Raw genomic sequence first — 23,352 nt, 5'->3', positions numbered from 1 at the left:
ACTCTTCATATCGAATGGTCTTAGTTAGTTTTAGTAGGTACCTAGTAAAGTAACAAAAAACCTAAATATTGTAGTTAGATCTTGGGTTAATAAAGGTTCAATTCAAACTTCATGAATTAATATTATATAACATTAATATTATAAATATAAATGACGTATATATATATATATATATTTATATGTTGATTAGAATTCAAGGCATGTTGAAGGAGAGCTTGGTCTTGATGAGCCAGAAGGAGTCGATCACCTGGCCTTTGAGCTCCGCGGACACCTGGAATATAACATAATTATGTAAGGTCAATGTGGCTAATTCCTTCATAGGGACTATTCCGTCCACGACCGTATATTGCTTTGATTTTCAACCGTAGGAAAAAATAACATAAAAAAATAACCCTGCAACAGCGAGGCCTTGGGTATCTGCCCTGACCGCATAAATGGAAATATTGTTATCTACTTCTCTATCGCTCTTGCATATTCGAAGGACAGAGAGGAAGATAACGGTATATCGATATTGGCTGTACGTTCTTATGTTCGCCACCCTCTTAGGCCTCCGCTGGGGCTTCAAAGCTCACCTGCTCCATGTAGAGGTGCGTCCGGTTGTGCGCCACGAAGCGCGTATAGCCGTAGTCTTGCGCACGGAACGCCGACCACGAGTACGGGTTATCTGCAATTTATTGTACTACTTATTCATCGAAGAGATCATTGTTAATAGGCACATTGCCGCCACCACTACAGTCTCTTTGGTTTTAGACGTACATGAAGCGCGGACAAATGGGAATGATTGAATGAAAACTATTCCCATCAGTGCCCGCGGTATCAACGTAGGTATCTCATCATGGTACACATCAACCTTTTGGTGTCGTGACTGAGCCTCACCTCACATCATACAAAGATATCAGGGTCGGGTTATACTCGTAGCTACTCACGATAGAAGCGGTCGCGGCCCTCCTGGCAGCCCGCGGAGCCCGTCACCACGTGCACGGGCGCCCTGAAACACGTCATCGAGTCACATCTCCATCTCACTACGGCCTTACCACTTAACCCTTCAAGGGGCGTAGGGGGGGGGGGGGGGGGGGGGGTCAGACATTATGCAACAATGAACCCTACCACTTTGAAATAAAGTTCATAATCACTGTGGGAAATATTTTTCCTGTCTTATAAAGGCTTAACCCTTCTAGTACAAAGGTTTTTGGAGTAATAAATAAATAAATAAATAATAAATAAATAAATATTATATCACATTTTTACACAGATTGACTAAGTCCCACGGTAAGCCTAAGGAGGCTTGTGTTATGGGTACTCAGACAACGATATATATAATATATAAATACTTAAATACATAGAAAACACCCATGACTCAGGAACAAATATCTGTGCTCATCACACAAATAAATGCCCTTACCGGGATTCGAACCCAGGACCATCGGCTTCACAGGCAGAGTCACTACCCACTAGGCCAAACCGGTCGTAATTCACAAGTAACAAACGCCATTGGAACGCAACGATAGTTATTTGTGCAACAAGAGAGGAAAGTTGGTTTTTCTTGCGAGTGTTTATTTTGAGTCCCGAGAAAGCGAAAGATTCTATAATTGAATCACGAGCGAAGCGTGTGATTCTAAGGTAGAATCTTGAGCTTAGCGAGGGACTCAAAAACACGATATGTAAAATAACTTTGCTCTCGTGTTGCACACATAATTTTTCACCTCAGTAGTGAGAACATATTAAAGGTTAAAATGTATTTCGAATTACACAGAATAAACAGAAAAATAAGTATTATAATATGTACGATACGATAAGATACGATACGATACGAGACCGGACCGGACCGGACCGGACCGGACCGTACCGTACCGTACCGTATCGTACCGTAGTATGAAGTTCATGGCCTTCACTAAATTAAAAAGCTACATTGTTTCACTTTCCTCACTCCAGGGAGTGACGAAAGTAGGCTTGTTCGAGCTGCTGAGGTGAAAAATAAAATGTATACCTACAAAATAATGGTCACTTTAGTATATGTCGGTAGGTATGTATAGTCCGACAAGAAATTGTAGAAAATAAATGAGGACGCCACTTCCTATTTAACTGTCACCTTTTTGACGTAAAATGCTTAAACATGGCAACAATTTAGCATGGAAATTTTTATTTAAAGTACTATTTTATGTCGCACTATACCATCGTCCACACTTAGAGGACAAGTCGGAAACCTTATCGCAGAGATATAAGCTCAGACTGCTGCTGTTACTTGCAATATTAAGGGCAAAGGAAACACTTGTATGGAATCTTCATACTGGTTCTCTTGCCCCAAGCAAAATAATAGTACATTTCCGCACGTGTATCGAAGGACGTTTTTTAATACAGTTGCCAAAAAATAAGAAAAGCAACAAGTAAGGAACGGAATTCGAAACTTATATTATTAATTCTGTGACATCATTGATATTGACATTATGAAGAGGTGTTTTTCTAGCTTTTATTCGACTAGAATAGATCTTGTTATTATTATTGAACCCACAAGACAGAAACAATAGTAAATATTAAAACATTGTACTATTATTACCTAAATATCGTTATTTACGATTATTTGTGTATCGTATATTTATAAAAACAATATCGAATGTTGCCTTTGGAAACTTAAAACATTCTTGCAGTAAAAAAATACGCCTCTTCTTTGACAGGCGTTCCGTTCCATTCAGACAACTTATTAAGAACGGTTTTTCAACATTAAAAAATAAACGTGTTATAATACTTATAATGATGAAGAGGCAAGTAATAAAATATGAAATATGCATATTTTTCGTATTTTTACACTATCAATAAGTAGTCATGAATTGGAACAAGTAAAAATTTAAAAAAATTGGAAAAGTAAAAAGCACTAGTTCGCGAAAACCAACTTTCCGCACGCTAAACAGCCACGAAAAGTAGCACTTTTTGAGCGACTGTATTAAAATAGTTATTTGTTATACAAGGGTGCAAAGTTGTATTTTACCCGCGAGTGTGGATACTGTGGAATTGAAACACGAGCAAGCGAAAGGATTCTATAGTTGAACCACGAGCGAAGCGAATGGTTCTAAAATAGAATCATGAGCGTAGCAAGTGTTTCAACACACGAGAAGTAAAATACATTTGCACCCGTGTGTAACACAAAACTTTTCACCTCACTATAGCGAGGAAAGTGCAACAACCACAGGCGTTAGATCATCTTCATCACTGAAATCACTTATTTTTTACGATATTATAACAAAAAACTCTGGAAATTCTGTATTTTTACGTGAGAAGTTTTTAAGTAAAAATTTTGTTGACAATGTTGACATTTCTGCCGTATGAAATGTCAATGATGCGTTTTGAAATTGCATCGACTCAACTTATATTTAACATCATTATTAAAAAACAAACGTTTCTTATGGAACTTTAAGGTTTATGACATAAAATCATTAAATAAAGCTAAATTTGGTATTTTTTATTAGATTCTCAAACCATTTGTTTAATGATAATTAATATCAAACGAATCATTATTATGAGCGTTTTACGTTTTGTTATCTGTCAAGCTACTTAAACACGCTCCATCCAAGGTCAAATTACTTTCCCCACTAGTGGATAAAATGCGTTTTCCCCGCTTGTTTTAAAGGATAAGACAACTTTCCGAGCTAGTGAGGGGAAAAGTATGTTTCACTTACCCAACTTGACCATACCTACATTTTTATTGTTTTCTTACGAGCGCGTGTGTGAAACGTAGGTATACTTGTAGTCAAACTATTAAACTTATTGCTCACTTATGTTATGCAATAGGTACGAGCATCGCATCCACACCGTTAACTAACGATTCGTTAACTTTATAAAATTAAGTATTTAAAGTCGCAAATAGCTCCTACTCAAAACAAGTTAATAAAGTTTCAATTACTGAAAACAACATTTTAGTACTGTTTTTTTTTTACTTTGAAGTACATACCTACTATTCATAGGAAATAGTATAAAACGTTCACTTGCATAGAAAATGTATGGCGTAGTTTTTTATAGTTTAAAAACCAGACTATAGGTTCAGAGAAGTGTATTTCATTTGTAGTTTTACGTATTAAGGAGAGTAAAATGAAAGCAATTTATTTGTAAAATTTATTAGGAAATACAATTACATGATTGGCACTACATTTAGTACAGCGAATAACGCTAAACCCATATCTAATATTAATATACATAGGTATACAATTTCGAGATTCCGTTACGTTTTTTATTAAAGCTGTTTCAAAGAGCAAAAAAAACTTAAAAAACATGCATAAGAAAATATATATAATACATCACAAATGTAGGTAGCTCGTAATCCTAGCTTACCTAATATCTATTGATACAGTCTCCCAGTGACCTTTGATGCTTTCGATGTAGGTATAATGGCCATGAGATTATATGTGGCTTTCCAGAACAGAAGGGTGCATATGCTTTACCTGCAATAAGGAAATTTTTATCAGAATTTCTATTGAAATTTCAGATGAAACATCCTTATTGTACTTGAAGCATATTAGGACCCTTCTGTGATGGAAAGCCACAAATATCGAAACGAAGCATAAGGAGCTCGATTTAAACACGACTATCAACGCGTTGGAGTGTTTTTTAGGTGTTTTCTATTGTAATATGGCGAAAGCATTTAATAAGATCAATATTGAGATACTTTTGAGAACCTTGTATGTAGTACAGATATCAAATCATTATTAATTATGACGACTGTGTTTGATGGTTTATATGTAGACACGTTGTTGGTCGATCCAGTGTCAAGTGTCCAGTGGCAGCAGTATGAGGCCCAATGTCAGGTAGCGGTGTAGTGTAGGGCCCACCAGGCCATAGTATAGGGGGTGTGTATGGGGCCCATCGTTTAGTGTTAGCGCGCGGTGTTAGAGAGCGGTAGCGGTAGAGCCTGTGGTTTAGTTACCCTCCGGGTTGTTTCTTGGGAGCGGTATAAGACCCAGTACAAGGCAGGTAGGGTGAGGCCTGTAGTGTAGCATGGTCTAGTGCTAGTGGCAGTGGTACAAGGCCCGTGCTTGGTTTATTACTAGTAGGGATATGTGGGCCCACGGTTTAGTCGTAGTGGTAGGCCCCGTGGCGGTCCTTGACGATTCGGAAGGTGTCCACCACCTTGCCGCCCTGCTCCACGTCCACCTGACGATGTAACAACTCATTTATCTCCAAAATTCATAAATGTTGTATTTAATTTCGGTAGATGAAAAACATAATATGTTATTCATATATATTATATAGTTGGAATTTTCTCAAATGATTTTTACCCCTAAGACCTGTTATAATGGTGATGAAAGAAAGACGAACTGACTTTATATAATTTATTTTACTTAAATACTTGTGGAGCTCAGTCCCGACACTTGTACAGCGACGCCATCTTGGGTGGAAGAAGGAGTTTCCACAGAAAACACTAAATGTCAAACTAGACTAGTGATGTTACCAACCTAACAAGACCCTAATCTTTTCGACAAAAGCCATTGTTTCTTTTTGTGAGCGGTCGGCTCCCGTTCTGAGCGCGTGGCAACGCAATAATGTCGTTTAAAAAGCTGCTGTATCGTATGGGTTTTAAGGTTCTAATCTATGTAATAATAGGCACCAAATATAATTACCACCAAAAATACTTTGGTACCCTAAATAAAGAAATCTCTTTCACCAAAAAATACTAAACACCAAAAAATAAGGTCTAAAATTACAAAACTACCACCTGCTTAAATCACGATTGCACTTAAAATTGTATTCAAACACCAAAAATCATGAATGACCACCAAATATAATGAATGACCACCAAATCTTGAAGAGCAAATTAATGCGATATTTTTACCTAAATAAACCGCTATGATTACTAAAAAATGTATACATATTACCAAATAAAGTAAAATGATGCCAAAATTACTAGCCCTTTCCCGCTCAACCCCCCGTACCCCGCACTGTACGTTAGAACTGCGACCCTTACAGACACGAAATGCTACTATAAAAGTAACCTAACCCAGGTTAGGTTAGAACTGCGACCCTTACAGAAACGAAATGCTAGAAGAAAAGTGGGTTAGGTTAGGTTAGAACTGCGACCCTTACAGAAACAAAATGCTACTGTAAAGTGGGTTAGGTTAGGTTAGAACTGCGACCCTTACAGAAACAAAATGCTACTGTAAAGTGGGTTAGGTTAGGTTAGAACTGCGACCCTTACAGAAACAAAATGCTACTGTAAAGTGGGTTAGGTTAGATTAGAACTGCGACCCTTACAGAAACAAAATGCTACTGTAAAGTGGGTTAGGTTAGGTTAGAACTGCGACCCTGACATTCATTATTTCTGGTGGTACAAACGATTTTTTTGGTGTTAAATTTTAGTAAATCTGGTGATCTGTTAAATACATGCCGTAATAATATGAGCGCTCGCCTACAGTGAGGCGGTCGATCGTACATAGACTTGAACTTGAAAACCACCACGGTACAGTTGCTTTTTAAAGGACATTGTTTCTTTGCCACGTGCCTGGAACCGCTCACGCAAAAGAAACAATGGCTTTTGTTTAACAGTTTAGTTAGGGTTTTACGTGCAAAAATCGTTTGAGAAAATTCATACTATACCTACACATTGTTTGATTTGAATACATCCCTGATTTATATAAACGAGTACATGAAAGGTTAAGAGAAGGCGCACTTTCAATTATAATAATTTAATCTACTCGTATTGTTTATAAAAATGGAGAAGCCAATTTGAATATACATTCCAACATAAAAATGATGTCATTTTGTTATCATTCGCCCGTGCGTCTCGCTCGCGGCAATACATATATGTACGAACGAGGACGAGGAGAGTCGCGCCGTTCTCGAGAACGTTCTCCGTTTTGTACGGGGAATGTTCTCGCTCGAGAATATTTCCCACAGGAAATGGAGAACGTTTTCGAGAACGGCACAACTCTAAGTACGCGCGAATGCTAACTAAATCACATAATTTTGCAATCTGAACAAGTTCATTTTGGTGTCAGAGACGCCAGTGTGTCGAATCTTCAAGACGGTCAGAACGACTTTTGGCAACGGCGTCCTCGTGATTCACGACATCGATTTCTTTAACCCTTTCATGGGCATAAAAGTGTCAGAAAGTATGAAAAATTAAAACCTAGCACTTTGCAATAAAGTTCAGAATCATAAGGAAATAAATTCCCTCCGCCTAATAAAGGCTTAACTCGGGCGTTTGGTTTTTGAGCGCTGGTTTTAAGGTAAGTAGGCACGTCACGGTCACGGTACCTGCTCGAAGTGTAGCTGCGCCCCGGCGGCGAGCAGCCGCGTGTAGCCGTACGCCGGCGTGCGGAACGCCGACCACTCCGGCCGTGTAACTAACACACACCACACATATTTACAATTACAAGGCTTACTAACAACGAAACTTAAACTATCACGAGTAGGTATTGAACATTAATTCCGACAGAGAGATGGAAAAGATTATTCAATTTAATAATATAACATGTGTGGTATTTTCTATAAAAAGGGACCTCATTGTCGATGGCGCTTCCGCCATTATTAACGATGCTCCGATACAAATACGATGCCGCGCGGCGCTGTGCGGCGTGAGCGCCATTAACAATCAGGTCTCCTTTCATAGAAAATGCCCCATATAATTCTATTTCTACAGAAACGACGCTTTCATTCGTTTCACTAGTCCGATACGGACGGAGTACATAATTGTTTTCCATATTTTCTCGGAAGCGTTCGTAATTGTCGCGCTCCTTCGGTCGACGTCGGTACTTTTTGTACCGAGTCCGACCGAAGTAGCGAGACCGGGTCGTACGTTTCCGTGAAAACGCGATGGAAAATAATTATACCCCCCGTCTGTACCGCGTGATATTAAAACGTTAAGTAAAATATTCACCGTTAAACTGGCTGTGGTTCTCCTGGCAGCCGGCCGAGCCCGTCACCACGTGCACGGGAGCGCTGCAACCATACGCACACGCACACGCACGTTCGTGAACGAGAGCGGCAACCGAAGCAAACAAACATAATAAAATGCTAAACGGACGAAGTGTTCAAAATGATTTGCACTAGCTTTTATTTCCTAAACGATACATGCGTATTTGTGCCATAATTTTAAACGTCTCGCCCGTTTACTTAAACCTAGGTACTCCTGCTAGCTAGCACGTGAGGTGATAAAGCCTATTAGACAAACATAATATACGGCAAGCATTAAAAGTGATAGTGACATGAGTCGAGGGACAATATAATACAATAAGTAAACGAAATTGCAACACTCATAACAATAATTACTCCAGCAAAAAGAAAAGGCGCCAATTAATCAAAAATATATTATGTATAAAAAGTGACTTGCCTAAATACGTTTATCGTTCCCGGCATCCGAATACACCGCGGTAATAACGAAAGTAGCATCGTCCACACTGTTACATACAATACGTAAACCTTATTGCAAATAAATACATACGTTAAAATTGTATGGTCTTTGACCTTCCAGCTTTCGAAATTTCCACGGGCCAAATATACAAGTTTGCGGGCCGTGATTTAAAGATCCCTACTTCAAACTTACCCAGGATTAATGTAGGGGAGCTCCAGAGACCCATTGTAGACCTTGCCGTCGTACAGCGGCCACGAGCGCTCGTACGAATGTTCGTACGCTCAGACCACCACGTCCACACCGTACTTTTTCGATGACTCACCCAGGATTAGTGTACGGGTGCTCCAGAGACCCGTTGTAGACCTTACTGTCATACAGCGGCCACGTGCGCTCGTACGAATGTTCGTGCGCCCAGATTACTACGTCCACACCGTACTGCTTTAGCAGCGGTTCCAGGGACAGGCCTAAAAATGTTTGTTAAGTAATAACTTTTGGTTACAATTTCATTTGCTATATAATAGCTGTCGCTGGTTCAATGCTAACAGCTTGGTCTTAAACAGCAACAAAACACAAGCGATACTGTTTAAAACTACTTCTAGGAATAATGATAGACTTGACATAAGAATTACGGATCAAATAATAAAATCGGTTGACAATATAAAGATATTAGGTGTGTACATTGACAATCTATTGAATTGGAAAGAGGAATTAAAGTCTGTTGAAGACTCAATCGCTTCGGGTTGTTATGCTTTGCGCAGTCTTAGAAACGAACTGAATATGGAACAGTTAAAGATATTGACAGCTCCCTCTCTTTATATTTTAGTTCTCTTGACGAGTGTCGTGAAACATCGAGTGTTATGAGTCACAGGCTGACATGGCATTAAGACTACAGTCGAGAACGAAAAATTTCCCTCTTACTGCAGCGTCGCGATTAGCGGTGGTGTCGCAAAACTGCTAGAGTTCAAGCAGTGAAGTTGTTCAACAAGTTGCCTATCGAGTTTAAATCTATGACATGTCACAAGAAATTCAAAGCGAAACTTAAATTATTTCTGTTGGAAAAAAATTATTACAGCGTTGACGAGTTTTAACTTTTATTATTTAACTTGATCATGATCATGATTCGACTATTGGCTATTTATTTTTGACATATTGTATTATTTTGACATTTTGTATAATTGTAAATGAAATTATTTAATTGTAAATTATTTGTAAATAGGCATGTTTTATTTAATAATGTAAACATCCAAACACAATGTATATGAATAAATAACATGGAATGAAATGAAATGAAATACTCTACACCTACTTAATATTTCTGGTTCAGTCATTGGTTGACTGGTAGAAAATGCCTTAAGGCGTTTTGTCCGTCATTTTGCACCTACTTTATCATGTATTGTGCAATAAACAATCAATACATTTATATTTGTACATGTTGCTGGACGTATTTAAACTAGGTACGTTTGTAAAATCCGAATACTGTAATGACAATACTTACGATTAAGATTGGACAATTTAATACCAATAAGGCAAGCATCCGGCATTTGTATAGCCACCTGCAATAATTTGTTACACAACGAAGGCCGCAATATTATCTGATACGATCTTATTTGTAGAGCCATAAGAGCGTGTCACATATTTTTTGTGGCCTTCGAAGAGTAACATATTATTGCAGAAATAGCGTTGACTTTTCAATTTAAACGGTATGTTTAATGGGGTACGCAAATGGGGCTCAACAAGGTTCTAGCTAGCAATTGAAAAATTCAGAAAATTAAGCCGCAGTCGATATCTTGAGAGTTGGACCTTATGCCTCGGCTATAAGGTTGATATTGTCAGTTGCCTCACTTAGTAGGCCGATGACGGGGATCCCTCGCCTCGTGTACTCGGAGCTGCAGTCATCAGAGTACAGGAGAGTGCACCTTATGTGTATAGAGTAAGGTTGATGTTAGACTCACTCAGGCCGAAGAAGGGGATCCCTATCCTGGTGTACTCGAAGCTGCAGTCGATGTCGTCGAAGTTGCTGCAGTACATGGGCCGGTGTCCCATCAGCACGATCCACGGCCGCTCGCCTCTGCAATGGTGCAATGGAACACACCACGTTACGAGTATGTATGTATGTATGTATAAACTCTTTATTGTACAAAGACGAAAGAGAAAGAGATTGTAGAGGTGTTATTTTTCGACGGCGAACATATGGGACCCACTGCATTCAAGTGACCAATAATAGTGACCATAGTTATAAGGTCTAAAATAAGAGATTGATATTTCTCGATTAATAATACTTCAAATTACATTCCACTAAAACAATATAGTTTCTTTAATAAACGTGAAGTATCAGAATTTCACATTTTTTGTTGTTTTTATTACCTGTTCTTAGGTTCATTAGCCTTAGCTAAGTCTTGCTGGAGCCAGGAGAACTGCTCGAACAACATATGCGCTCCATATTGGAGGAAGTAGTAGTACTCGGTGGAGATGGACACGAAGTGCACGGGTCCGAGGTCGAAGCTGTAGAACATGCTCTCGGTGCCTCGATATCCCGGCATGGAGAAGCGGGCGCGGTAGTTGCTAAAGTTACTGCGGAAACATTCAGCAAATTACTATACCTACCTTTAAAAATCAGCCATGAACAAGTGATTGAAAGAAAGACCAAACATGAGCATGAAATAAAGACATGCATGCCAACGAAGGTATATATACTACTAAAAAGTCCTAATTGCCATGTCAAAACAGTCGACTTCTTGTTTTTCCATGCCAAATAACAAAAAAAATCAAGTGTCTTATACGCAAAGTAGTCCCATTGCGTATGTTCTGTCCCTTGTAACTATTATATAGGTACATACGATTATAGTCTATGGTTTATGTTTTTTTTTTGATTTGGCATATCTAAAACTTTTTTATTTTCAAACGATCGCGCTGATCCTTATTGTATTGTATAAACAAATAACAAGAAAGTGTAAATGATTTACTTGGAGGCCTCGTGGTTGCCGGGGCACGTCATGTAGGGCACCAGCGAGGCTATGGGCTGGATCTGGCGCATGAACTGGTCGCCGACCCTCGCGTTGTCGTCGTGCATGTCGTAGGCGAAGTCGCCCACGTGCAGGATCAGGTCAAAGTTCCCGCGCTCCGCCTCTTCTTGCAGATATGGGAGGGACTGCAAGCATCACGCGACGTATAGGATAGGTGAGGTCAAGGACTGCACGCAACGCAAGCCAGCAAGGACAAATCAAGCAAGACCGTTTATTACATGTGGTCGAGCCGAGCGCGTAATGCGCCGCATATGAGCGTTCCGTGGGAATAAAAGCACAGGTCCACCGATAGACCCCTGTGGAAGTTGTGGATGTATGGATGGTAATGGTGGGAGGATGAGAGAGGGATGGTGATGGTGGGTGTTGGTAGTTGGTACTCACGTGTGCATTCTTGTTGCCCAGGTCGCCGTAGATGGCGGCGCGCACTTGGATGTCGTTGCCCTCGGGCGGCACGTGGAAGGAGAACCGCTCCGACATGCCGAAGTCCGAACCCACATTGTATACTGTAAACGAATTACTGTTATAATCGTTGATTTTATAACCTACAAAATAAATTAAACCAATTTACTGCCCTATCTTTTGTGTACCAATATACTAAAAAAACCGGCCAAGTGCGAGTCGGACTAGCCCACCGAGGGTTCCGTACTTTTTAGTATTTGTTGTTATAGCGGCAATAGAAATACATCATCTGTGAAAATTTCAACTGTCTAGCTATCACGGTTCATAAAGACTGGTGACGTCAGTGGTGGCAGACAGACAAACGGATAGACGCGGACAGACGGACAGCGGAGTCTTAATAATAGGGTCCCGTTGTTACCCTTTGGGTACAGAACCCTAAAAAGACGTAACGGTCATATTGGGCAAATCGAACTGTCACTTTTAACAGACTTCTCGAAGATGCGCCAAACTGAGCTATATAAGAATCGTACCTAAATGGTAAAAACGGGACCCTATTACTATTAAGACTCCACTGCCCGTCTGTCTGTCACCAGGCTGTATCTCATAAACCGTGATAGCTAGACAGTTGAAATTTTCACAGATAATGTTTCTGATGCCGCTATAACAACAAATACTAAAAACAGCTCATACAACAAACGTGTTTTTTTTTGCCGTTTTTTGCGTAATGGTACGGAATCCTTCGTGCGCGAGTCCGACTCGAACTTGGCCGGTTTATTTATTATTTATTTAGTCTTGAAATAAGTGACATTATAGCATTACAGTAAAAGCCAAGGCACTGTGAAACTACAAAATAGGAATACAAGGAAACATAAAAAAAAACTACAAATAAAAACCAAAGACAAATTAAACATTAGATTTGGGCGACGACTTAACGGCGTGGCTGCGCTCCGTTGCATCGTCTGACTCTGACTTGGTAGGTAGTGTGTAGTGTCGTGTCGTGGAGCTGGAGATGTTAGTGTAGTGTTAGTTCCATTACCTTCAGGTTAATATTTGATGATGGAATCCTCAAACATTGTAGGCACACCTATAGGTACAGACGGATCACGCAAAATTTTCCTGACAAGTGCTTCGTCAAATATGGATGGCGCTTCAAATGTGTACTATCAATATACCCTGGTACAAGCATTACAGGAACTGGCAGACGAGAGGTTTCTGAAGCTACACATACATTTCTATATATGTTACCACCAGTCTCATCTTTGTATCAGATGACGTAAATTTCACTTTTTTTTGTAACCGGAAGTGGTACTTTTTTTCGTGCTTTCGGTCAATTCTAATTTTTTTTTACTGTTTTTTCCAAACTTAGCATCACTTTTATGAACGTGTGCCATGGGGCTTATCCTTGTATCGGATGACGAAGTAGATCATACGGTCACCGCCCGTACTATAAAGTAATAAGATTACTGGCGCTTCTATATCTTAATGTAATAAATGAATTGAAAGTCTCTGCCTAGTCAGTGTAAACTTAGTACGGGCGTAGTCTAGTGATTTAAGTTTCCTCTATAGTAACTCGTGCCGTGCATCTCCACTTCGCACGCGACATTATTAGGAGAGGTGGAAATACTACCTAAAGATCATAAATACCGTATGTGGTGTCATAGTCGAGGCCGGGCAGCGTGACGCGGTGTATGTACATCTCGCGTTGCTGTTTGCCGCCGTCTCGGAACAGAGTGCTGTACCCGGAGGCCTGGGCCTCCAGCTGCCCCTTCCCGAAGGTCGCGTACGAGCCCTGCGTGTCGTTGAACGTGGTCCATGTCAGCACGATGTCGTTGGGTTTCTCTGTAATCAAGTACATATGGCTCAGCTTCAGCGCCGTTCCACGTTATGTTGATACTTGATGTTGACTTGACAAGTACTTACAGAAAACTTTACTAAAGAAGTCAGTTTAAAGAATACCAAAATCTAAAAACATAAAACAAATTAAAGATGTGATTCACTGTGTTGTTGTTGCAATAGCTAAATTGCCTTCTATTTGTCAGTTAACCTCCTAAGTCCTGCGGTACCAAACTTTGTACATAATAATCGAAATTGAATTGAAATTGAAATTCTTTATTTCGAACTTGACGTCCATAGGGTTAGGTCATACAATAACTTAATTTAGAGTTAGTATTACAATTAACTAGACAAAACAAACAATTGGACAAAACAAACAGAACAAAACATTACATAACAGAACATTACATTTATAACTTTCGCGGCGGAGCAGCAACAGGTGCGTATAGCTGCATGTACCGCTTGACTAGGGGCGAGTCCCAACGCTGCGCCAGCGTACTAAGGATGCTGTTCGTGCTGTTTCGGCTGCGATTGAGGAGTGACGCGCATCGCTTCCTCATGATGGCAAAAAAACAGTCTGTTTGAGCCTCATCAAACATCGCTGAGGCACTACAATACCGCGGCAACCTGAACAGCATCCTAAATGCATCATTGTATTGGACACGCAGAGCGCCGTACACCCTCTGCGTAAAGTTAGCCTACAGACCGCACGTGTAGAAAGTTTGACAAAAAGCTTTGAACAATATTAACTTTACTTCTTTACTACCACGTGCAAACCTGCGGGCCAACATGTTACAGCGGATACACAGCGCTCGGCGCTCCCGCTCGATGTCCTCGACGTCAGACAGTGTGTCTGTGACCCAGTGGCCCAGGTACTTAAATGTATCCACTCTCTTTAACGGAGTTCCACAAAGCTTAACCTCCTGCATTTGGTAACTTTTGTTGCCTGATTTAAATTGCAAGAGCTCGCTTTTAGACGCATTGTACCTAAGCCCATGGGCCTCAGCATACGTTTCACAAATGCCTAATAACATTTTTATTAGACCCCCCATCGAGGGGCTCAACAGCACCATGTCATCAGCATAGCTTAAGTTGTTGACACACATGTCCTCTATGTGACATCCTATACAAGCGCTGCTAAACTCCTCGATGAGGCCATTCATATATAGATTGAACAATGTAGGAGAGCTCAATCCACCCTGCCTGACCCCGCACTGCATCACGTACTCCTCGGACAAGGCACCCGCCATTACCGTTACCATACCAATACTGAAAAAGAGAGACGACGTCACGGGGGACCGTCGTCTCCTTGAGTAATTTCCTCCACAATAGGTCGTAAGACACCATGTCAAACGCTTTCGACAAATCCAAAAAACAGGCAAATATCGGCGTCTCGCGTGACGTATAGTAATGGACGGTCTGCTTTAAACAAAGGATTGCGCTTTCGGTCGATAGACCCGGCCTAAATCCGAATTGAGCGTCATTTAGTTTAATATTTTGTCCTAAACTATCATCACACAAACCGTCCAATACCTTGGCCACAACAGTGGCGAGCGATATAGGCCTGTAATTGGACATGTCAGAGGCATCCCCGATTTTATTTTTTATGACAGGCACAACTTCACCTAATATAATAAAGTCACCCTTCAGTCCCAGCATTAAGTAAATTACTATAGTAATAAACACCGATAGTACATATTTAGGTACAAAATGTTAAGATGCCCCCCGCTTTCAAATTTGAATGCTCACGCGGAGTATTCTGACAGTCCATATTAGAGTTGTAAATAGTCTGTTCAGGAGGACTGACCGCAAATATTTAGTATTTGATGTGCAAAAAAATGAACAAGAGGCCTCTAGCTAGGACTATAACGTTTAAAAAAAGCTGGGACTTAGGAGGTAAAAAATATTCAAAGTTAAGTTTACAAAATTTACAATAAATTGAGTTTCTCTATTTCGTGTTTTAACCCCACAAATCCCACAATTTTCAGGAGCAAAATCCTGAACAAAGTAGTAAAACAAACACAAGGACCAGAATATGGTAAATTAAAACATGCATTTTTCGATTTCAAGATTGCAAATAGTGTTAACATTACAATACAACCAACAAAATACCTATTTGCAAATAGGAAGTAAAATGTATAGTCACTAAGGAGTCTCTTTATAGTAGGTATATTTAAACCATAAATTATGATTCATAATCATACCTACTCGTTTATTGCAAACCATGGTACATATTCTGTTACAAATTATGAAAGTATCCCATGGACCTTGACCCCTGGTTATAGCAGGCATAATCTTAAAATAAATAAATTCTCATGAAACTCATGACTCATCCTCCACACTGATAAATTGTCAATTCTTAAACCTTCCTAGCCTAGCGTAGTCGGTAGTGTAGTGAGTGTAGTGACCCTGACCCTGCCTGTGCCTACGAAGAAGAAGCATTTATTTGTGTGTTCATCACAGATATTTTTTTCCGAGTTATGGATGTTTTCTATGTATTTAAGTATTTGTCTATATCAGCGGTTCTCAAACTTTTTTGGTGGCGGAACCCTTTGGAAAGCGAAATATTTGACGGAGCCCCAACAAATTTTTTTTTTCATCACTATTGAACCGTGAACCAGATATAGAAGAGCTGGTTAATGATTTTTGTTCTCGCGGAGCCCCTACAGAGGCCTTAATTGCGGAGCCCTAGGGGTCCGCGGAGCACACTTTGCGAATGGCTGGTCTATATCTATTATAGTATATAATTATATATCGTCGTGTAGTACCTATAAGCACACCATAAGCCCATAACACAAGCCTTATAGAGCTGACTGTGGGGCTAGCTTGAGCTCGACTTGTGTAAGACTGTCCCAAAGGATTTATTTATTTATTTACTGCAAAGGCATAAAGTCTACTCTCTCTGGTAGTTTCAACTGTTAGAACATGGGCATGATACCTTATAACATGATTAATTACATGATTGTTGCACAAACAATAAGTAATTATATTGACTTTGAATTAGACAGCATCATGTCACAGATCAACAGGCAATCATAAACATGCATAATATTATGATTATGACAATGACAGTCCGACATTATGTAAACTAAACCGTTTTATCTATAATGTGATGTGACATAAATAATTGAATATATGTATTTGTTGCTAATCAACCACTAAATAAGTATTTTGTTTCTGTTGTATTATTGTTTTGTGTTTTAGTTGGTTGTTGTTTCAGAGATGCGAATAAAGTATGTAAAACACTAAAATGGAAGTGGGCAGAACATATGATAAGAGAAAAAACTGATAAATGGACCAGGAAGATAACAGAATGGTACCCAATAGGCTGTGCAAGGAACCAGGGTGGCCAATGGAAACGCTGGGTAGATGACCTCAAAAAAGTGGTGGCCGGCCCAGGATGGATTAGACTTGCAAGAGATAGAGAGAAATAGCAATCTTTAGAGGGGGCCTCTGTCGAAAAACAAGCTGTTGTTACAAAACCCAACCGTCGGAAAAGAAATACCTAATACTGTCATCAACGTAGAGCAGCAATAAAGGCTCAATTTATTTTATTTATTATATAGGTATTTTACAACAAAATATAATTATAGCTAACAAATTAACAGGTTATTGTTTTCCAGTGACACTTTGGCGTCATACTCCCCTGCCGTACTTACTGCGTTACAGGAGAAGCACTCTCACCAACCACTACAAGTAACAAAGGCTGGAGTTCTGCAGGCCGTGCTTACTTTTCCTGCGGGGTCGGCCGGCGGCCTAGATGGCATCACACCGCAACATTTAAAGGATTTGACCAGCCGACTCGCAGGGGATGCCGGTGAAACATTACTAGAGGAGCTTACTGCGCTGACGAACCTAATGCTCGCAGGCAAAGTTTGCCGAGAAATTACTCCTATACTTTATGGGGCTAACCTTATCGCCCTAAAAAAAAAGATGGCGGTATTCGGCCAATAGCAGTGGGAAACACTTTTCGGCGACTGACTTCTAAAATTTGCTGTCGCGAGTTTCATTCGCGCTTGACAGAAAAGTTTGAACCCGTTCAGCTGGGTTTTGGCCTTAAGGGGGGGTGCGAGGGAGCGGTACATGCGGCCCGATCTTTTATAGATAGCCAAAATTTTGAAATTCTGGCAAAGATTGACGTCCGTAACGCGTTTAACTCTATCGATCGCGGTTTTCTTCTGACCCAAGTAGAGAAAGAGCTACCAGAAATATACGGCTACCTATGCCAATGTTACGGTTCCGCCTCTAGCCTCATGTATAAAAATAAGGAAATATCATCTTGTGTGGGCTGTCAGCAGGGGGATCCGCTGGGTCCAGTAATTTTTAGTCTAGCCATCCACCCGATCATCACCCAGCTTGCGTCTGATTTAAATTTTTGGTACTTTGACGACGGCACTATTGGCGGCAGAAAGGCATCGGTTTTAGCGGATTTAAAGACTATAAATGAGAGGTTTGCGCAGATTGGTTTGGCAATTAACTACGACAAGTGTGAGGTGTTCATTTCGGACGCCATTTCCCCCGACGCCAGGTCGTCTGTAATCGATGACATTAACCTCATCACGCCAAACATTTCGGTTTTGTCGCGCGACACCCTTACGCTTTTAGGAGCCCCTATTTTGGAGGAATCCATTCCGCTGTCTATAAATGGTAAGATCGAGCATTTTAATAAATGTTCAAATTTGTTATACGACATTAACCCACACATGGCGATCTACATTCTGCGGCTTTGCCTTTTTTCACCAAGGTTCATGTATATTCTCCGCTGTGCCCCAGTCTGGAAATTTCCCTTAATTACGTCAAACGTCGATAATATTCTGAGGGAAACGGTTAGTAGGATCCTAAACGTCAATTTTACACCATCAAGTTGGACTCAGGCTACCCTCCCGATTAAATTTGGTGGACTCGGTATCCGTTTGACGGGAGATCTAGCCCTCCCGGCGTTTTTGTCGTTTGCTTACAGTACATTCACCCTCGTTGGCGGTATTCTTCGAAATCCTGCAACCGCTAACGTGTTGGTGTCGTACCTGGCGGACGCGGAAATGGCTTGGGAGGCGGACCATTCCGTTGATCAATCACCGAGAGAGAAATCAAGCCAAGCGGCATGGGACATTTTTAATGTTAAGAGGAACCACCAAATTATTTTACAAAATTCCGCGGACCAGCATGAACGAGCCAGGCTCATGGCTGTGGCGAAAAAGAATCGGGTTATTGGCTGCACGCGCTCCCTTCACGAAACTTGGGCTCCGCTCTAGAACCATCAGCTCTGCGAATCGCGGTTTGCCTTCGCCTGGGTCTGCGAATTTGCGAATCCCACTCTTGCAGTCGGTGCGCCCTGCCGGTGGACACTCTGGGGCGGCATGGCCTGCACTGCAGATTGAGCGCTGGCAGGCTTTACAGGCATGCCACCCTAAATGACTTAATCCGCCGCGCCCTCAGCACTGCCTCTCTCCCAGCGACTTTGGAGCCGTCAGGTCTCTGCGCAGCTGTCGGGAAGAGACCTGATGGCTGCACGCTCGTGCCCTGGAGCCTGGGTCGCCCTTTGGCGTGGGACGCCACCTGCGTGGACACGCTGGCTCCGTCCCACGTGGAGGGGTCGGCTCGGAAGCCTGGGACTGCCGCGGACCAGGCCCAAACTATCAAGCGCCGCAAATACGCGTTCTTGTCGAATGAGTACGAGTTTGCGGCGCTTGCAATAGAGACATTGGGCCCGTGGTCGACCGACACCAAGAATTTTGTAAAGGAAGTGTCGGTCCGGTTGATAGGCGTCTCAGGCGATCATAGGGCGGCCGCTTTCTTTGCCCAGAGGCTAAGTCTGGCGGTGCAGAGGGGTAACGCCGCTAGCGTCCTTGCGACCATGCCGGAAGGAGGTGATTTGGGGGAAGTCTTTTATATTCAAAGTTTAGTTTTAGGTTTTGTTAGCATAAGTTTAAATTGTACATGTTAAATGTTAATGTAAATTATTTGTTATTAAATCCTTACAATATTAATTAACATGTATTTGGCTACATAAAATACATGTTTATATTATTATATTAGATCAGTACAATGAGACTCATTGACTTATTTTCTTATCAGTAATTCAGTAACATACCGCAATGGACAAGTTATTTTTAAAATGTTTTTGCTCTTTATGTTTGATTACTAGTCCAGTGTGAAGTCATTTTTATGTCAACTGATAGACAGATAAAGGAGAAATATGTAAGCAGTTTTACTTAATAATGTATAATGTAAATAATAAAATAATTATTTCAGAGGTAAAATAGCATGTGTTAGCTAATGGTGGATAACGAACAATGTAAACATTCAATTTCATGATTGACAGTTGAGGGCTTGAGGGTATAATTGAAAATCATTTGAGTTTAGTGATTAATTGCTTTTTATGTTCATGGATTATGATTGTACAAGTTTAGTTGAATATGTACTTTAATCTATTTAAATATTAGACTTAATTTGTATAAATAACTTAGAAATATTTACAATAAAGTTAACATGCAAAGATTAATGTAAAATGTAGATCATTATAAAAATGTTTTATCTGGCTGGCAACATTGGTTGTCTTTGTTCAATTCATATCTATTCATTACTTACTGGTCACTGATAAAAATAGCTTCTAAGTGTTGCAGAATAAATCATCAAGTACTTAAAATATAAATTGTAGTGATTATTCACGATTCCTGTGGTTCCCGTAGTACGGTTTTCGTACACATGTGTAAGCTACTTTAATCCTATGTTACCTTTAATAGGGTGTTAGCCCTGGCCCTGGCAAGTGCTGCCTCTGTCTGTCTGTGTCCAACAACACGGGCAAGGGCAGCTCCTGCTTGTTGTACCATTTATACTTCATTCAATTGTCAAAACAAAGTGTTGGCTTGTTGGCTACGATTCCATTATGTTAAGGTGGGCAATGTCTAGTCCAGAGGGCCTATTGCAAACCACGTTCAACGTGTTGCCTCTCTGTCATGCTTGCAAATTCGTATGTAAGTGTGACAGGGAGGCAACATGTCGAACGTGGTTCGCAGTAGGCCCTCAGAACACACACATTGTTCCATGTATGAGAAACAAAATAATAAAATAACACATTATTTATAAAATAAACTGCTTATACCTCATACATGGGTATAAAACAAAGCATTTATGTCATGATTTTAAATAAGGAAAATTACTCTTTTTGCGGCATAAACCCGCCGTAACTTTTTTTAATGTTGACTTAGGAGTTTAATTTTTTCACAGCTTCAAGGGGCTGTAGACCTGCGGATATGGTTTTTATTTCATCTTGATACCTCCACGCGTTAACGAGATAAAGGGTCCTGATGGACAGATGGAAAACAAAGTGATCCTATAAGGCAGCGGTTCTCAAACTTTTTTGGTGATGGAACCCTTTTGGAAAGCAAAATATTTGACGAAGCCCAAATTAAAATTATTCGTTTGTCACTGTTGAACTGTGAACCAGACACAGAAGAGCGAGCTGGTTTTTTATTTTTTTCTCACGGAGCCCCCACAAAGGCTTTGCGGAGCATACTTTGAGAATGGCTGCTATATATATTAATAACCACCTAAAAAGTTTTATGTCAAACTTGTCCAAGTTTTAAATAATTAAATAGTGTACAGATTATATTGAACAGTGGGTTCATTCAGCTACTTCTGATGTTGACTGTATAATTATTGCTTTATTGTAGAACAAAGACATAACACAATATTATGTTAATGACTCACGTTACCTATTATAAATAGTAAATAGGTACTAACCTGGTTCTAACTTTCCTTATTTACAACATGGCTATGTGCTTAAAGGTGAACAATGTACTTACTAACAAATAAAACGATTCTTGTGTATTAGGTACTTAAAACATTTACAAAAATCCTTTTATACTTCATTTTAAATAATCTACTATACTGACAGTAAAAGATGTTTTAATGATCACAGTAAAACTGCGCATTGATTTGGAAAACATTCTGAATTAATGTGAGGAATGCAATGTTTAAAAAAATTAAGTATTACCTCCAAATGCGATGTGAACTTGTTCGGGCTGGCAGTACGGACAATCATACGCCCGGGCGGCGCCCAGGACCAAGAAAAGGAACAATAATTTCATAGTAACAATTTCAACCAGTACCCGCTGTAGCCTGTAGCTAAATTTCTATTAAAAGTAAAGTAATAATAACAATGGCCGCGCACTAGTGTTGTTACGAATCAAATGAAACTGCGCATCCTCAGTTTCCGATTACTTAAAGCAAAACAAGGGCAATAGGTATTATCGCGATAGCATAAACGAATTAAACGATTCAAAGCATACAATACAATATTTTATAACGCTAGGCTAGGTTAAACGTCATGTCAAGCATGTCAAGGTCAAACCAAACTGTCAAACGCTCGCTGGGACTAGGATACCAACTCATTGTGGAAATTAAATCAGAAAACACCAGGACCAGTTTAAAAAAATGTTGAACGCCGAAACAAAATTTTAACTATAGTCTGGCAAGCCATTCCCGTCAGTAGAAAAGAGCGGCAAATTAAAAAAAAAGTAGGCGCAAAGGGTTATCGTCCCATAGAAAATTTGAATTTCGCGCCTTTTTCTACTGACAAAATTGCTTGACCGGCTATAGTAATAAAATTATATGACAACAATTATCACTAACACTCAATATTATACTTTGTTAAGGGAATTAGGTGTTAAATTAATTAAGTAATAGTTATTTGTTATACAAGGGTGCAAAGTTGTATTTTACCCGCGAGTGTGGAATTGAAACACGAGTAAGCGAAAGGATTCTATAGTTGAACCACGAGCGAAGCGAGTGGTTTTAAAATAGAATCCTGAGCGTAGCAAGTGTTTCAACACACGAGAAGTAAAATACATTTGCACCCGTGTGTAACACAAAACTTTTCCCCTCACTATAGGTATAGCAAGGAAAGTGCAACATCCACAGGCGTCGTTAGATCATCTTCATCACTGGAATCACTCATTTTTTACGATAATACGATATTATAACAGAAAACTCTGGAAGTTGTGTATTTTTACGTGTCGGAGTCGGTGAGAAAATTTTTGTTGACAATGTTGACATTTCTGATGATGCGTTTTGAAATTGCATCGACTCAACTTCTGCGTTCAGAATTACATTCAACATCATTTAAAAAAACAAATGTCTTATGGAATTTAAGGTTTATGACTTAAAATCATTTAATAAAGCTAAATTTGGTGTTTTTTATTAAATTCTCAAACCATTTATTTAATGATAATTAATATCGAACGAACCATTATTATGAGCGTTTTACGTTTTGTAACCTGTCAAAAGCTAAACACGCTCCATCCAAGGTCAAATTACTTTCCCCACTAGTGGATAAAATGCTTTTTTCCCCGCTTGTTTTAAAGGATAAAAGACGGCTTTCCGAGCTAGTGAGGGGAAAAATAAGTATCTTATAGTTGGTCAAACCAAAGGCAGTAAATAAGAACAAAAAAAACTATACTCGTTCTTTTCTTTTGGGTTCTAGTACTAGTGTAAGACAAAGATAATATGATTCTCTGAATTTTCTCTGTCTATGTTTGAAATGAGACAGTCCTTTGACAAACTATAGTTTAACGTAGAAAATCTGATATTGTTTTTTATATGGCAATTCTCAAAAGACGTCAACATGACGTCAATACACGTTCTGAAACCATTTTCTATTCAAACGACTTCAAGTTTCGGTGACACTAAACTTTATCAATATAGAACAATTAATTATAAATATGGTAAAACGTAATGACACTTTTATTATTATATAATATG

The 23,352-nt window shown here is 39.8% G+C and overlaps 1 protein-coding gene across 2 annotated transcripts; it reads right to left on the bottom strand.

Moving 5' to 3' along the window:
- Positions 1-42: 42 nt before the first annotated feature.
- LOC134747685 (acid phosphatase type 7-like) lies at positions 43-21,940 on the bottom strand. 2 transcript variants are annotated; one of them, XM_063682292.1, is made up of 10 exons: positions 21,587-21,940; positions 13,402-13,596; positions 11,740-11,861; positions 11,299-11,483; positions 10,700-10,906; positions 10,288-10,403; positions 8,658-8,799; positions 927-988; positions 573-664; positions 43-271 (listed from the first exon to the last, which is right to left on the bottom strand). In XM_063682292.1, the coding sequence occupies exons 1-10, from the start codon at positions 21,678-21,680 to the stop codon at positions 194-196; spliced, it is 1,293 nt and encodes a 430-aa protein (XP_063538362.1). In that variant the 5' UTR covers positions 21,681-21,940; the 3' UTR covers positions 43-193. The 2 variants fall into 2 exon arrangements, with proteins under 2 accessions (XP_063538362.1, XP_063538363.1); XM_063682293.1 differs by lacking the exons at positions 43-271; positions 573-664; positions 927-988 and adding exons at positions 4,082-5,139; positions 7,240-7,328; positions 7,862-7,923.
- Between the last annotated feature and the right edge of the window lie 1,412 nt (positions 21,941-23,352).

This window comes from Cydia strobilella, chromosome 15 (assembly GCF_947568885.1).
Source record: "Cydia strobilella chromosome 15, ilCydStro3.1, whole genome shotgun sequence".
Taxonomy (NCBI): Eukaryota; Metazoa; Arthropoda; class Insecta; order Lepidoptera; family Tortricidae; genus Cydia; species Cydia strobilella.
The sequence above is the reverse complement of the archived record's forward strand: the minus strand, read 5'-3'. Positions and strand labels throughout refer to the sequence as shown.

Excerpts from the sequence above, each read along its gene's own strand:
- LOC134747685 (XM_063682292.1), bottom strand. The coding sequence starts at position 21,680 with ATGAAATTATTGTTCCTTTTCTTGGTCCTGGGCGCCGCCCGGGCGTAT. Across the intron at positions 13,597-21,586 it reads AGTTCACATCGCATTTGGAG|AGAAACCCAACGACATCGTG; the intron begins GTAATACTTAAT and ends ACTTGATTACAG. Across the intron at positions 989-8,657 it reads CACCCGTACACTAATCCTGG|GGCGCCCGTGCACGTGGTGA; the intron begins GTGAGTCATCGA and ends GACGTGTTTCAG.